Source organism: Hesperophylax consimilis, chromosome 2 (assembly GCF_061612785.1).
Source record: "Hesperophylax consimilis isolate HC1 chromosome 2, BYU_Hcon_1.0, whole genome shotgun sequence".
NCBI lineage: Eukaryota > Metazoa > Arthropoda > Insecta > Trichoptera > Limnephilidae > Hesperophylax > Hesperophylax consimilis.
Window position 1 is genome coordinate 33870359 of NC_142837.1, and position 14458 is coordinate 33884816.

The following is a 14458-nucleotide window of genomic DNA, read 5'->3' on the forward strand; positions in this document are numbered from 1 at the left end:
CAGTAAAGGAAAGGTTCTTACAAGATTTGTGAGTTTAATTGAAGAAATAAAAACATTTATAAACGATAAAAAGGTAAATTATGATGAACTAGTTGACTCTCGCTGGATGATTGATTTGGGATGTATCACAGACATCATGGAAAAATTGAATTCAAATTTGGAGTTGCAGGGGAAAGATAAAAACATAGCTGAAATGATAAGCTCTGTAAAGTCATTTAAAGCTAAATTGGATTTGTTGATATCACATCTGCAGATCAATTCTCTCGTGCATTTCCCACATATTTAACCTGTTTGTATAAAATTATTAATTCAATGTTTGATACCCCTGATTTATTATATGTAATCTCTTTTCATACTCCAAGCAGGTCAGTTACAAGACAGTACCTACCATATTATTGAAGCAATTCTATTTCAACGTCCCAATATCACACTCCTATGCGACGGATTCAACAGCTAGGAAACAAATACTACGATGTTGTTGATATATTTAGTACATCAATTACAATATATAAGCATACCCAATTGAAGTTTTTTTCATCAAGTAGTGGAATATTTTAACAAAGGTATTTAATTTGATTTGACTAACACATAATAATTTTGTAAACTGAAACAGAAAAAAATATTTTGGATTTTTTATGTTTTGTGCCTGCATGCTGTGTACATCAAGTTAAGTGATATTGTGACTTTATAGTTATTTTTCTGCAATTGTTTTAAATAGTCGCCTGCACTATTTTCATGCATAAAATCGTTAATCGTTAATATGTATGTAAAAGCCTTAATAGGCGTGAAATAAATAAATAAACATGAATAAAATGATAGGTAGCAATGAATTAAACGGGTCATTATTTATTAAGCATCATCAAGTGTTAAAAAAATAGATTGAAGAGATATTTTTGCGGTTTACACATATCGAGCCAATTGTTTCTTTCTGTATCAATCCTTTTACTTGCCAAATAAATGTAATGTAAATGGCCGCACGTATTGCAGATTTTGTTTAATGTAAGACAGAAGAACTAGAGTTAGAAATTTTGGACCTTTGAATGATATTTTGCTAAAATCGTTAAGATCAGAAGACTTTTGCAATACAGTGGACAGATAAAAGTTCCCATTTTTGAAAAAAGCGGCATATAAAATTGAATCATTTTTCGTTTCGACATATTTATGCGAATCATTGTTTTCAAACATGAACTTAATAAAATCAAGATATAGATCTCGACTCACCGATGAGTCGATTGATATTATATTTTTTTATAAAATGTTTTCATTGTATTTGTGTTTTTTGTTTACGTTTTGTAAATACATTTCTTTGTGTGTATGCAATTTGAATAATAATATAAGAAAACAAATTATGTGAAAATGAGAAGTTATGGAAGGAGTTTGTTGATAAAAAATAGGTCGTGCCCGCCACCCTACCGACATTTAAGAATGTGCTCTAGAGTACAAAAAGGTTGGGAACCCCTGACTTTAGGGCATGCGCAACGTGACACGTTTAACGTTTCAGTCGCTTGGCATATCATCGCGGTTGCAAACTGCGTGAATACAAAGATGGGTCTTGAAAATAGTTTGTTCGTTCCTTAAATCCTCTTTTGCAGGTACTAATAATGAAAACTGTTTTTCTGATTCGCAATTATGATTCGGAGTTCGTTGTCACGTTTTATGACTGAATTAAAATGGAATTGAACAATCGTTGCTCCGGAAGATAAAACATCTGAAATGTGAATATACAGGCGCATCGTCAAACACTAAATATCACGGATTGGTTGTATGGTAATCAATTTAGAAGTTAATCGAAGGACAGACAATTGTCAAATTGAACTGGGTATTTATGAAAAATGAGAAAACTAGAAAATCTTTCCTGAAAAATCAGGGTAACCCAATTGATTGAAGTCAGCGTAACAGAAGACGATGCTGCACTACATGGCTGCAACAAAACAAAATTTATTGTATGTTTGAAAAATTTTATCGTTGTTAAATGGAAAAATATTAATTACTTAACTGGATTTATGAACCGGTTAAAAAAATCAAAACAGTAAAACGCTAATACTATTAAATGAATGTAAAAAAAAGTTATTATAGTTCATTGGAGCATTCAATTTTTCCATTCAATTTGATACATAAACTATTGCAAGATAAGGAAATTGAAATTAGTAAAATTCGATTAGCAATTATCATTTCTGAACGTCATCATGGAATTTCAGGTTCGTCTTCCAATCTTTTGGTTTTTTGACAAGTGGGACATTTTCGCCTAATTTTTGCTGCTTCTCTTTCATTTTTGTTGTCAGAGGCGTGGCTTAAGTTTTGGTTTTCGTCTCTTCCAATTGCTTTTTGGGCTGCATCTTCTGAATAAACGGCTTCTCTGTGAACATTACTACATTTTCCTTCATTATCTCTATTGCACGCTGCTTCTTCCAAGTCGCTGAAGCATTTGCTGACTACAAGTTCTCGTTCATGGACTCTGCGGGATTTAATTTCACAACTACAAACAGAATCAATTAAACTATTGATTTTTCCACATTTACATCTATGTGTTTTGTCTAGTAGATCGCATACAACAAGTGTTCCCTCTTCGATCATCATGACCGTCTTACTCTCGGGTTTTAAAAGGCTTTCTACAGGAATAGGATCGACTTTTCTGGGAACATTACTGCATTTACCCTTTTCATCTTTAGTGCAGGCTGCTTCTACCACGTCACTGCAGCATTTACTGACTATAAGTTGTCCTTCGTGAATTACGTTGGATTTAATTTCACAACTGCAAACGGAGTCAATAAGACTGTGAATTTTTCCACATTTACATCTGTGTTGTTTGTCTAGGAGGTCACAGACAACAAGTGTTCCCTCTTCGATTAGCATGGCCGGTTTGCTCTCGCGTTTCAGAAGGTTGACTTGGACATGTTTGTCGGCGAAGCTTTTTTCTGATTTTTTTGCCAGTACAACAACTACAGGAACTGGTATCGGCATTGGCTCAGGTACGGGCATAACTAATGCAAGTGCAGGCATCACGACAGGCATCAAGAATTCTTCTCGATCAAAAATTTCAGGCACTGATTCTTTTGGTTCCTTTGTGCTTGGACCCATTTTTCTATCCTCTCTGAGTTTTTGATTCTTGATCATTATTTTCTGTTTGATCTTTTTTAAACGATACATATCTTCCCTTTCCTAAAATGACGAAACATTTTTTTTAATAAAAAATACAACTCAAAGACTATGGCATAATTTGTTATAGCTAATATGACTCGTTAACTTTTTTTACCATGTCATCCAGCTGTTCTTGAATGTAGGATATCGTATTATGTATGCGGGGAACTGTCATATGTTCTATAACCATGGATTTTCTGAAAGAAAAAACATTATGAATAAGTTCCAATGGTTATATGTATTTTTAATTAAAGCATTATACTCATATCCGATTTTTAATGTTTCAAAATTATGATCTTAGTAATAATTGCATTGCAGTCTATTATGATGTGTGCAATGGAGATGGGTATCTAACGGGCGCTTGCGCGGACGAGATATTCAACATGGCGAATGGTCTGCGAATTCTATGTATCATATTTATAGGTAACCGGATAAAACAGAACATGTTAGCATAATGGGATTAGGGGCCGACTGTTACAACGCTTGCTAGTGTAAAAGTAATTTTTTATGTTAAAATTCACCAAAATGCGTCTTTCCGAAAACTGATAGTTACTCGCCATTTTGACACAATTGACTGTTCTGTTGGTGGAAAGGTATCGAATTGCGTGCTCCAACATTACTTACGATGATTAATCATGATTAATATTACAGATCATGATGAGTGATGATGAATTATTTATCTTTAACCATAGACATATGAATATTAGTAGACCTGCCCTAAGTGATTAAAAGCGTATTATCCCCACTCCCCATACCGGTTCCATTGGAGCCGGCTGTGCTCGCGTATGGCCTCAAGTGAAATTTGAAAACGTGACGTCATCATTCTTGTGCGAACTATGGTCGAGGCATCATCGGTTCATTTTACGAAATAACACGGCAAAATGTTGACTTGTACTATGAAAACTTGTAAAAATAGATGTGAAAAAGAGAATAAACCCAATTGTCGTATTACATTCCATATATAAGCATTATTTTACTTTATTTTAAGCATATTCACATCGTATAATATAGATCAGTTTTAGAAACATATACTATCACATCGAGAAACGTCTGGACGCGAAACACAAAGCTGGTTGGTTGCTGGGAAGTAAATTATGAACATTTATAAAAGTGTCTTAACTAAATACGAAACTAAAAACGAAATATTCGACTCTGAAAATATAACCGAATTTTTTTGCCGAATTTGGACTTCGAAAATTTGTTCATAACGTGGCGAGTAATTTGCGCTCCCATGTAAAAATGTCTATTCATTCAAAAGAAGATTTTACTTTTAAGAAGTAAATGGTGATATTATAATGCGAGATGCCTATTTACTGTCAGATTGATTTATTGACGAATCACAGTCAGCTTCACTCCCTTCGTTCTTCAACAGTTGATTTTACCCCTCGCCATTATCTTCTCGTCTATTAATTCCTATGTCTGTGTCTTTAACCAAAGCGAAAACATTTTGACTACATACGAGTAAATAATACGCTATTTGGGATGATTCAGGATTTCTTCCGCGATATCGTATGTCGAAAGATGTCTTGTCACTTGGTGACGGTGGGAGAAGTATAAAAATGCTTAAGGCGATGCACTACGTCGTGTAATATTTTAAATTGAGCCGCTATCAATAATAACCCTTTCGTAGATGGCGATAAGGTTTAAATTCCCGCTTAACACCATCCGCCTGTTTTGATTTATGCAAGAAAAAAACATGGCCAAAAAGTGCCTTTTATTTTATTTTGTGGATGTTTAGGCAAAAATATATATATTTTTTTATCATTTTATAAATAACTTAATTTGCCACATTATACAATAAAATCATAACCGAAAATGGGTTCGTTAGTAAGATTTTGAACTTTAAAGCAGTTTTCATTGGCCTTATACATTATTTTTTTCTGGGCTTATAAAAAGATTTATGTAAAAAATACTCGATTGTTTCAAAGGCCAAGATGTATTCTACTCGCAGTATTTAATTAAAGCATCTGAAACATTTCTAGGCAACCAAATTTTCAAACTAAAAACACATGATTTTGCATTACTACGTATGACATCGCATTAAATGAATAAAATGTGTTTTCTAACCATAATGAGCCATATTTTACTATAATCTTTGTGAATTTAATGTACTCCATTTGACAAAGTAATTAAAATAATGAGTCAGGCATGTTGCAGTGGAATTTCGACCAGTTTTTGCTTGTTGGCGCCCGAATCCATTGAATTCGAGTTCTTGTTGAATATAATGAACATCACTGAACACTAACATCTGAGTACCTACCTACTTTGCAATCAGATCAACTTCGTAATTTCTTTCGAAGAAAAACTGCTAGCCTTGTTCCCGTAATAATAAAATGTAATAATATTATCATAATGTTTAATAAGGCCATGTAAATAAACAATTAGAACATATTTCTACTTGATATGTTCAGCCATATTTGAGAATATTTTTAGATCCTAGAACTTACGTACGATACGAAAGTAAAAACCGCGTGATATTTTGACAGTTGAGTTGTTGTTGTATCAGAGATCAAATGGTCGGTGTGGTAGCACCAAAAAATTACAGGGCGTGTTTTTTCACATAATTCTGACGAAGATTTTGCTTTTAAGAATGGCCACACTAATAACTATTACTTTAGCAATATTAAACGTGATGATCTGATTGCCTATATTCACCAATGCAAAACTCTGAAAAACTATGGAATAAACTTTCGTAGTTTTGAGTTTTTCATTGGCTTATAGTATAATATGTAGGTTCCGAATGAGGATTTTACTGTCTTTATTCTGCATATCTATGGTTTTTTAGGACCAATTTGTTTCATACAAAAAAGCCCGAAGATATCGATCTAGTGAGTGATTTATTTATGACTTCGAGTGACTGCCTGAAAACTTTCTTGAGAGATTAAAGATGGCTAATGGTCTGTGTGAATATGTATATCTTACCTCATTGTTGACACTCTGGCATCAAAAAGCACGCGGATGATGTTCCTCAGGGTGGCCTGGTTCACTAGGATCATGAGTGACTCCCTGAAGAGTTTCTTTGCTCTGTCGACCTGGTGTCCTCCGGTGGAAAGGCCCCCGTAGGGCCAAGGCTTGGAGCCCTCGCCCTCCAGGATTCTGAACACGCGGGCGTTGGCCATGGAGCGCTCACAGTAGCCCTCTACTTTTATGTCTGCTTTCTAGAAGTGGAAAATGCAGAAAACAAGTCAGAGAAGACACGAAACGCAACAATCAAAAGGACCAAGAAGCTAAAACAAGTCAGAGAAGACACTAAACGCAACAATCAAAAGGACCAAGAAGCTAAAACAAATTTTTCTGTTTCAAATCCAAGCATGCGCAAATAATTTTTTTTTTTTTTTCCTTTATTTTTTCCCAATTTTTACATTAATTACATAAAATATTATATAATTCAATACGAATAATGGGAACCCAATAAGGCGCAGCCTGTGCGTGGGTAATATACAGGATGTATCGGCACGTACCCGACAAACTTTAACCAGCTTTTCCTTAGCACATTTGGAGTAAAAAATGTTATGGGCACATTGCTGTCCGGTAACATTTTTTTGCAATTAAAAACAAAAAATGATAAAAAAAATCCACACTCTGTCACTGTCATTGGCATTGTTTCTCGTGTTCAACAGCTGTTATTAGCAAGTGTGTCAAAAAGCGTGTTCGCTCTTTCATACACACTAAATAAAAATAGCTAAAAATGAGATGGATGGTGCCGTGCCATTTCGTTGTGATCGTAAAAGCGCGCTAATGTAGGTACGTACGTATATTATTCAACGAAACTCGAATAAAATATTGCCAGGTGGGTTTTCAAACTTTGACAAAGGATAAAACAGTGGTGACATGTGGTGAAAATATGAATGAAAAATGAAAAAAAAAAAAAAAATGTTACCGGACAGCAATGTGCCCATAACATTTTTTACTCCAAATGTGCTAAGGAATAGCTGGTTAAAGTTTGTCGGGTACGTGCCGATACACCCTGTATAGATGGCGGTCTGTGGAAGGACAACGTCTGCCCGGGCCACTAACTTGGTTATAACGATCAGGGCAATAGCGAGTTCACGGCTATAATGAGCAATTACAAAAAGATATTTTAGTTCAGCCTTATCGTCATTTGATTGTTGACTCTTAAAACGAGGTCGATTCTCGGATATAACGATCAAATCATTTTGTCAACACAATTTCTGAATTGGTGAATGGGCATTACCTGTATAAGATCGTTTTAAAAAACAATGGATATGTTTATGAAGTTACCTAGTTACGAGTAGCTACCTATAACCCTGTACGAGGTAAATTTATGATGGTGATGGCACAATTTTTTCAGCTTTGCTTGTTTGTCAAACAGGTCGCGACCTACAAGTGGATTTTTTTTGTTTTAGTTGACAGCGAAATTCATGATTTGGGGCCGTTTAAGTATTACGTAAGCAGATTTATTACAATTATTTACCCCCTCTTCCCCCTTGTCATCAAAAGTAAGCAAAGCTCTTACCCCCCCCTTCCATGCTTACGTAAGAATTGGAACCTATATGCATTTTTCTGTTAATGTATTCTGTTTTTTGATTGATTCATAAGCAGCACTTATAAAATAGACTTAGGATAGAGGACTTTAATGCACATAATATTCATTTAAACAAACTTTATTGACACGGTGGGAATCCCCGAATATGTATTCGGTTTTCAAACATAGACAATGTGTGGGTTGCCAATGTGTAAAATAAAATAACTACTGCTGAGCAGTGCTGACGTAATCACTATCTCGACCCCCCACCCCCCCATGTCATCAAAAATAAGCAAAGCAAAGACCCCCCTGCCCCCTATAGTGCTTACATAATACTTGAACGGCCCCTTTAAGATTGCTATTGATTTTTTAGAATTTGGTGTTATGCAAACGGGTTCTTCGAATTTAGTTCAATTGAGGACACGCAGCGTAAATTAACTAAAGCTCAGGGGTTTTTAAAAATTTCCCCAAACATTTAGATTTTTCTCTATAGCCAAGTGGGCCGTATGAAATTGACATGTGGGCCGCAAGAATGGGGCCGCGGGTTGTGCATCACTCGTTTGTGACAAGTAAAATTTTACAGCCGAAAACCATAACAATCCCGCAAGGTAGTTATTTATGAGAAGTGAGATTTTATAAGCGGTACGATCATAGATATAGCACTCAGATGAAACCAAAGCCTTGATGATGAATGTGTCGATTGTTTTGAGGAGGAAATTGAGAAGAATCAAAGCAAAATCTTTAAAACAATCATTGAAAATAATTTTGAGTAAAAAAGTGAATTTTTCTAATTTATTTTTTAAATTACTAATACCTACTCGTATTTTGAAAATATACTGTACATTTGCGAATATATTGATAGTAGAAGCAGGTAAGTAGGTACATACCACTTTAAAAAAACCTATTTTGGATATTAAAAGTAATGACTATTAGGAAAAATTTATTCGGCCCCCTCTTGCTCGTTATAACAAAGTTTGACTGAATATATATACTCCTAAGTATATATTACTCATACACCTACCTACCTAGTATTTTTATGATCTTTTTACAGCTCGACATTTAAGTGTAGAAAACAAATGATGGCGCTGCAATCGTTTTCTAGGTTTTAAATGGCAACACCAAGATGGCTCATAGGACAATGAATGTATGTTAAAAAAAAAACACTTCAGCCAAAATGCATATTTCATAACGTATTTGTATTTTCAAAAATTTTGCACAAAAAACTGTAATTTAAATGGAAGTAAAATAAAACAAAACAAGTCTTAAGTGGGCGTTTATTTCGCTATAAAAACGTAGGTACAAAAGGTATTTAAAAATCTGAGTCTATTAATTCAACACCTGACATGTAATTATTATCTTCGTCCTCATGCGATTCTTCTTCTTCCGTATCTTCATCTTCATCTAAACGTATTATCAGTTCATCGATATCATCATACAGAGTACTGCCTCGTGCATAATATTCTGCCTCAATTTTCATCACGTGTTTGCAACAATTTTTCCAATCATCAGCACTTATGCTATTAAAAGCATTTTCTGTCAGCTCTTTTATATTGACCGTGTTTCCAATATTCTGAGATGCAACTTTTCGTTTGGCCTGTGCCCAAATTAGCTCAATCGGGTTAAGGTCGCAGTGGTAAGGGGGAAGCCTTACAACCGTGTGACCATGCTCTCCTAATACTTCATCAATATCATATACAGGCTCTGGCTTATGCATTTTAACCAGAGCCAACAATGATGGTTTCCTTAATGAATTGTCAAAAACAATGTTGTTATGTAATAACCATGCTTTTATGTCATTAACTCTCGTTGAGGTTGTTGGTGCCTTGTTTCTCACAACACTGTGATAAGGCGCATTATCCATGACAATAATGGAGGGCTCTGCTATATTGGGTATGAGCTTCTCAACAACCCACTTTTTAAAATTATGTGCATTCATTTCAGAATGGTAATCCTCTTTTTTGTTTGTTCCACTAAAAATTAATAGGGCATTAGGGACAAAACCCATTTCACTTCCAGCGTGAACAATGATCCAGCGCTTACCTTTTGAAATATCGTGTTGAATTCCTGTCACATCCATAGATTGCCAGCATTTCTTTAGCTTGTAGGATGAATGGATATAACTTTCATCCAAGTAAATAATATTTTTTTGCAGTTCTTCAGGTAAATTTCGGTTATCCATGATAATTTTTAAGTAATGCTCTCTTTTCGCCGCAATATTTGTTTTTTCAATAAGAGCACTTCTGTTTGTTTTGCACTTTTTATAAACAAAGCCGATGGAATGCAAAATTCTTCTTAAATATTCCCGGCTACCATCAAATCCAATGTCTTCTTTGAGTACAGTTAGTAATGTTCTTAAAGTTGGGACTTCTTTTCGCACTATGTAAAAAAAATGAATTTTTTGTCGAATGGCACAAATATATCAAAATCATCCAACTCTTTTTTAGGGCGTCCTATTTTCCGTTTTCCCGGTGTTTCAAATTTTCCGTCTGCCTTTTCCCCTTCCTTGACGATTCGTCTTACCGTTGATTCAGATTTTCCTGTGTGTGAAAAACATCATTAAAATTAGTATTATAGAAAAAAATTATAGTTAAAAAAACACATACTAGATAATATTCATTTAGAAAGAAAGAAAGAAAGATAAAATTAAGAAAAAAGTTACTTTTCTATGAGTTTAAAGAAGTTGCAAATTTTTTTTTTTAATTGAGTTATTCCCTTTTTCCTGTGGCCTCATATGAACTGTCAAAAGGAAATGTCAAATTCGGATTGTTAAGCATAACCTCAAATCAGATTGTAACGGTTATAATCGCTCGAAAATTGGCATAAATCTTCTAATACTAATGAAATTTATTAAAAAAACTATACTACGTACCAGTCATTTCTGCAGTTCGTTTGTAAACATCTTCTAAATTAGATAGGAGCATCTTCGCGCGATATTCGGCTAGGCAGCGTTGAAAAACGCTGTATATAACTTCTCTTGCACCACTACGTATCGGTTTGTTCATTTTAATTAAATTCAAACAATATACAGGCAAACAATGAAAAAATAATTATTAAATGAGCGGATCATACACGGATTTAAGACAGTAAATCGGAGCAACATGACCATAACATGACAGACATACGAAACGTCATAGACAAAGCAACTAATTCGGTGTTGCCATAGTAATGAAAAATTTAGTTCCAATTTAATACATTTCTAGACATGCTGGATTCACTGTACGTGTGCACCAATTCATTGTTACGCGGTTGAAAGTAGGTACAATCCATGATAGATTTTTGTTTGACAAGCCCCAAAGGATAAACAAAATTCGACAGCTCGGAGGCCTTTAAAGTAGAGAATCGATAGTTACTCCGAGCGGGTCACCTCTTGGGGTCAGCTCTCTCGAGGTAAGAATAACCTAGTTGAATTTAATGTCTAAAAGGGATCAAAATGAAAATCTAATCTCCGTTAACGGAAGCAATCTCCATAACATGCCTTCCTTTGATATGTCTGGTGTAAGTTAAGTAACTCAGTCACAGGGTTCCATCGAAGTCAGCGTCAAGTTAGCCGTTCAGAAGTCGTGCGTATTGTACAGTGTTCAAGGTCAGCAGTAGTTTTGTACTGCAAATAGTACACAAATACTGCTGACCTTGTATACATCGGAAGTGCGTCCCACTGTTGAATTTAGCAACTAAATCTGATCTGGAGCACAAAAAAACTCTTGACTCTGTGCAGCAATGGACGGTCCGTTTGATCTCCTATCATAATAAACGGATTGCAATCTTTAGAGTCATTGTTATACCGTTATTTCAATGGAAGAAGCTCTGAGGAACTAGCATCATTGATACTTTTTTTTCATTAAATCCACACAGGACGCCCTCAGAAAAACAATTTTTTCTGGCCCTATGTAACCTTTGAGGATGCTGTTTAAAGGTTTTTGGTGGAAAAAAAGGAGTGCATCGGTGCCAGGAATGCAGGAATCAATGATGCTAGTTCCTCGGAACATCTTCCATTGAAATACCGGTAGAAAAAGGACAGCATTCCCACCCGACGCTACCTAGCGTCATTGAACCCTTTGGCACCGGGGCGCTTAGCAGGGAAATACGTCAAACCAGCGCCCAACTTTTGTACACAGTTGACATTTGACATTTGTCACATGAGACCGGAACGTTTCTGTGACTCTTATGTATATACAGGGTTTTCCAATAAGAGGTATTATTTTGATATTCAATCGTAAAAAGATCAATGGTTTCATTGCTTATGAGATCATTTAGAGATTTTCTTCCGGAAGGTTTATATATATAATACATCTATATTATATTACACCTTATAAAGTATGAAATATTGTAAAGATCTCGTCAATTATAAAAGAATAATCATTCGTCAGTTAGGACGTACACTCCTCTCAAACGCTCTACGATGAAATGTATACCAGCTAGAATGTATACGGGCCAAAAGTATTATCCTGATAATTTTTGGGTTATTATCATAGACATATGAATATTAGTAGACCTGCCCTAAGTGATTAAAAGCGTATTATCCCCACTCCCCATACCGGTTCCATTGGAGCCGGCTGTGCTCGCGTATGGCCTCAAGTGAAATTTGAAAACGTGACGTCATCATTCTTGTGCGAACTATGGTCGAGGCATCATCGGTTCATTTTACGAAATAACACGGCAAAATGTTGACTTGTACTATGAAAACTTGTAAAAATAGATGTGAAAAGGAGAATAAACCCAATTGTCGTATTACATTCCATATATATAAGCATTATTTTACTTTATTTTAAGCATATTCACATCGTATAATATGAATCAGTTGTTACTATCACATCGAGAAACGTCTGGACGCGAAACACAAAGCTGGTTGGTTGCTGGGAAGTAAATTATGAACATTTATAAAACTGTCTTAACTAAATACTTAAACGAAATATTCGACTCTGAAAATAGAACCGAATTTTTTTGCCGAATTTGGACTTCGCAAATTTGTTCATAACGTGGCGAGTAATTTGCGCTCCCATGTAAAAATGTCTATTCATTCAAAAGCAGATTTTACTTGCGAGATGCCTATTTACTGTCAGATTGATTTATTGACGAATCACAGTCAGCCTTACTCCCTTCGTTCTTCAACAGTTGATTTTACCCCTCGCCATTATCTTCTCGTCTATTAATTCCTATGTCTGTGGTTATTATGTAGTGTCGCGCTTCCTCCTTCTGTAGCCAAAGTTTCGGACAGCGTTAACGTATCCATCATCAAAGGTGAATGTGCTGTGCAGGCCAACGTTGGCTAAAAAAGGATGGGAGTCTTGTGCTATATTCACATTAAAAGTTCCGCCTAAAAGGGAAAATTTTAACTTAATTACTACAAAATTGTAATAAAATTATTAAAGTTCCACTTTTTCTGAATCAAAGTTATGTTTGAAGGTTAGGAAATACGCATAAATTATTAAAATAACCCTAACTAACAACATAAAAACCTCTTCTGTGCCTGTTTTACATCTCTCCCGACTTAAATAGTTGTCTCCAGTATGTAGTAATCGAATTGAAAGTGCTATTAAAAATTTTTTTTTCAAACTTACATCAACACACTCTTCTACAACAGCTGAAAAATCTCCCGTGGAGTACCTGGCAGCTGCCAACACAATGAATGCTTCCCTCAAAATTTCCATCATGAGCTCTGTGTTGGTGATCAAGTCGTGCGAATGGTCTCTGAGAAGCAGATCGAACACCCTGGCCTTTCTTTTCAACAATTTTGCAGCATTTTTGGCATTGCTTAACCTAGTCTTCATCTCGTAAACTTTTGCCAAAGATGGCGCGATATTTTCGCAACGATTCATAGCCATTTTAAAATAATACAATCAGAATAAAATAATTGAGGTTATGCCGGTGAGATTAAACTACAACGAAAGATTTAAAGCATTTTTTGTGCTTATCAAATGAAAATGTGACGTTTTTTTAAAACCATTATTCTAGATTTTAAACTGTCAAATTTCAAATATTGTTCGAAATTAACTAGGTTTCTTAGTACAAACTTAAATTTTAAAACATTTCTGAGTAGGTTGGTTAATATTATGAGATCTAAATAGAAAAGATTATTTTTAGTTACAAAAAGGGATTAGAATTTTAGTACATAAGTCCTACCTATTCAAATTTCTAAAATTATTTTTATCAATACACAATTTACCGACTTACTTGAAAGCCATTATTGTTTAGTTCGTCGCGACCTTTTCATATGAATGTTATTGGCAACCAATAAGTAACTACCTAGGTATTAAATTAATAAAAAAAACACAACAAAGAACTCCAGCTAAAACTATTATGGGTGTATTTATAAAGATCATAAAACGCTGATTCTGAAAATGTAAGTTTTATTATATAATATTATTATACGTAGAATTTATAAGCAGTCATTTAAAAACGAATAAAACACCATCCCATTAAAACACTTCGTTCGGTTAGTACGACTGAACTGCTGATTCATCACAACCAGTCTACGTGAGTAATATAACTATGGTCAACAAAACCCACATCAAGGTTGCCGATTCGTGGAGAATTCCCCAAATTGCAGGGAATTTTTGTGGCGACAATGCCGGGATTCTGGGCATTTCTTGATTAACCAACCATGTTAAATAAAAATATTAAAAATCATTGAGAGAATGCACTATATTTCACTATCGTTCAAAGCAAATTTTCTAAAAACGTGTATTTTTAAATCCTGAATGTAAGAGAAAATCGGAAAATGACTAGACATAACATAAATGCTAATTTCAATAGAATTTTGTTTCATTTTAGAGGTAAAGGAAGTGCTTTTGTGGGGAATTTGAATATCTCGTCATCTCTTTTGGGTATTTTTGA

The 14458-nt window shown here is 34.8% G+C and overlaps 1 protein-coding gene across 1 annotated transcript; it reads right to left on the minus strand.

The window, feature by feature from the left end:
* Nucleotides 1-2167: 2167 nt before the first annotated feature.
* LOC149425946 (uncharacterized) lies at nucleotides 2168-6352 on the minus strand. Its single transcript, XM_089645305.1, has 3 exons — nucleotides 6061-6352; nucleotides 3254-3335; nucleotides 2168-3159 (listed from the first exon to the last, which is right to left on the minus strand). The coding sequence occupies exons 1-3, from the start codon at nucleotides 6255-6257 to the stop codon at nucleotides 2185-2187; spliced, it is 1254 nt and encodes a 417-aa protein (XP_089501431.1). The 5' UTR covers nucleotides 6258-6352; the 3' UTR covers nucleotides 2168-2184.
* Between the last annotated feature and the right edge of the window lie 8106 nt (nucleotides 6353-14458).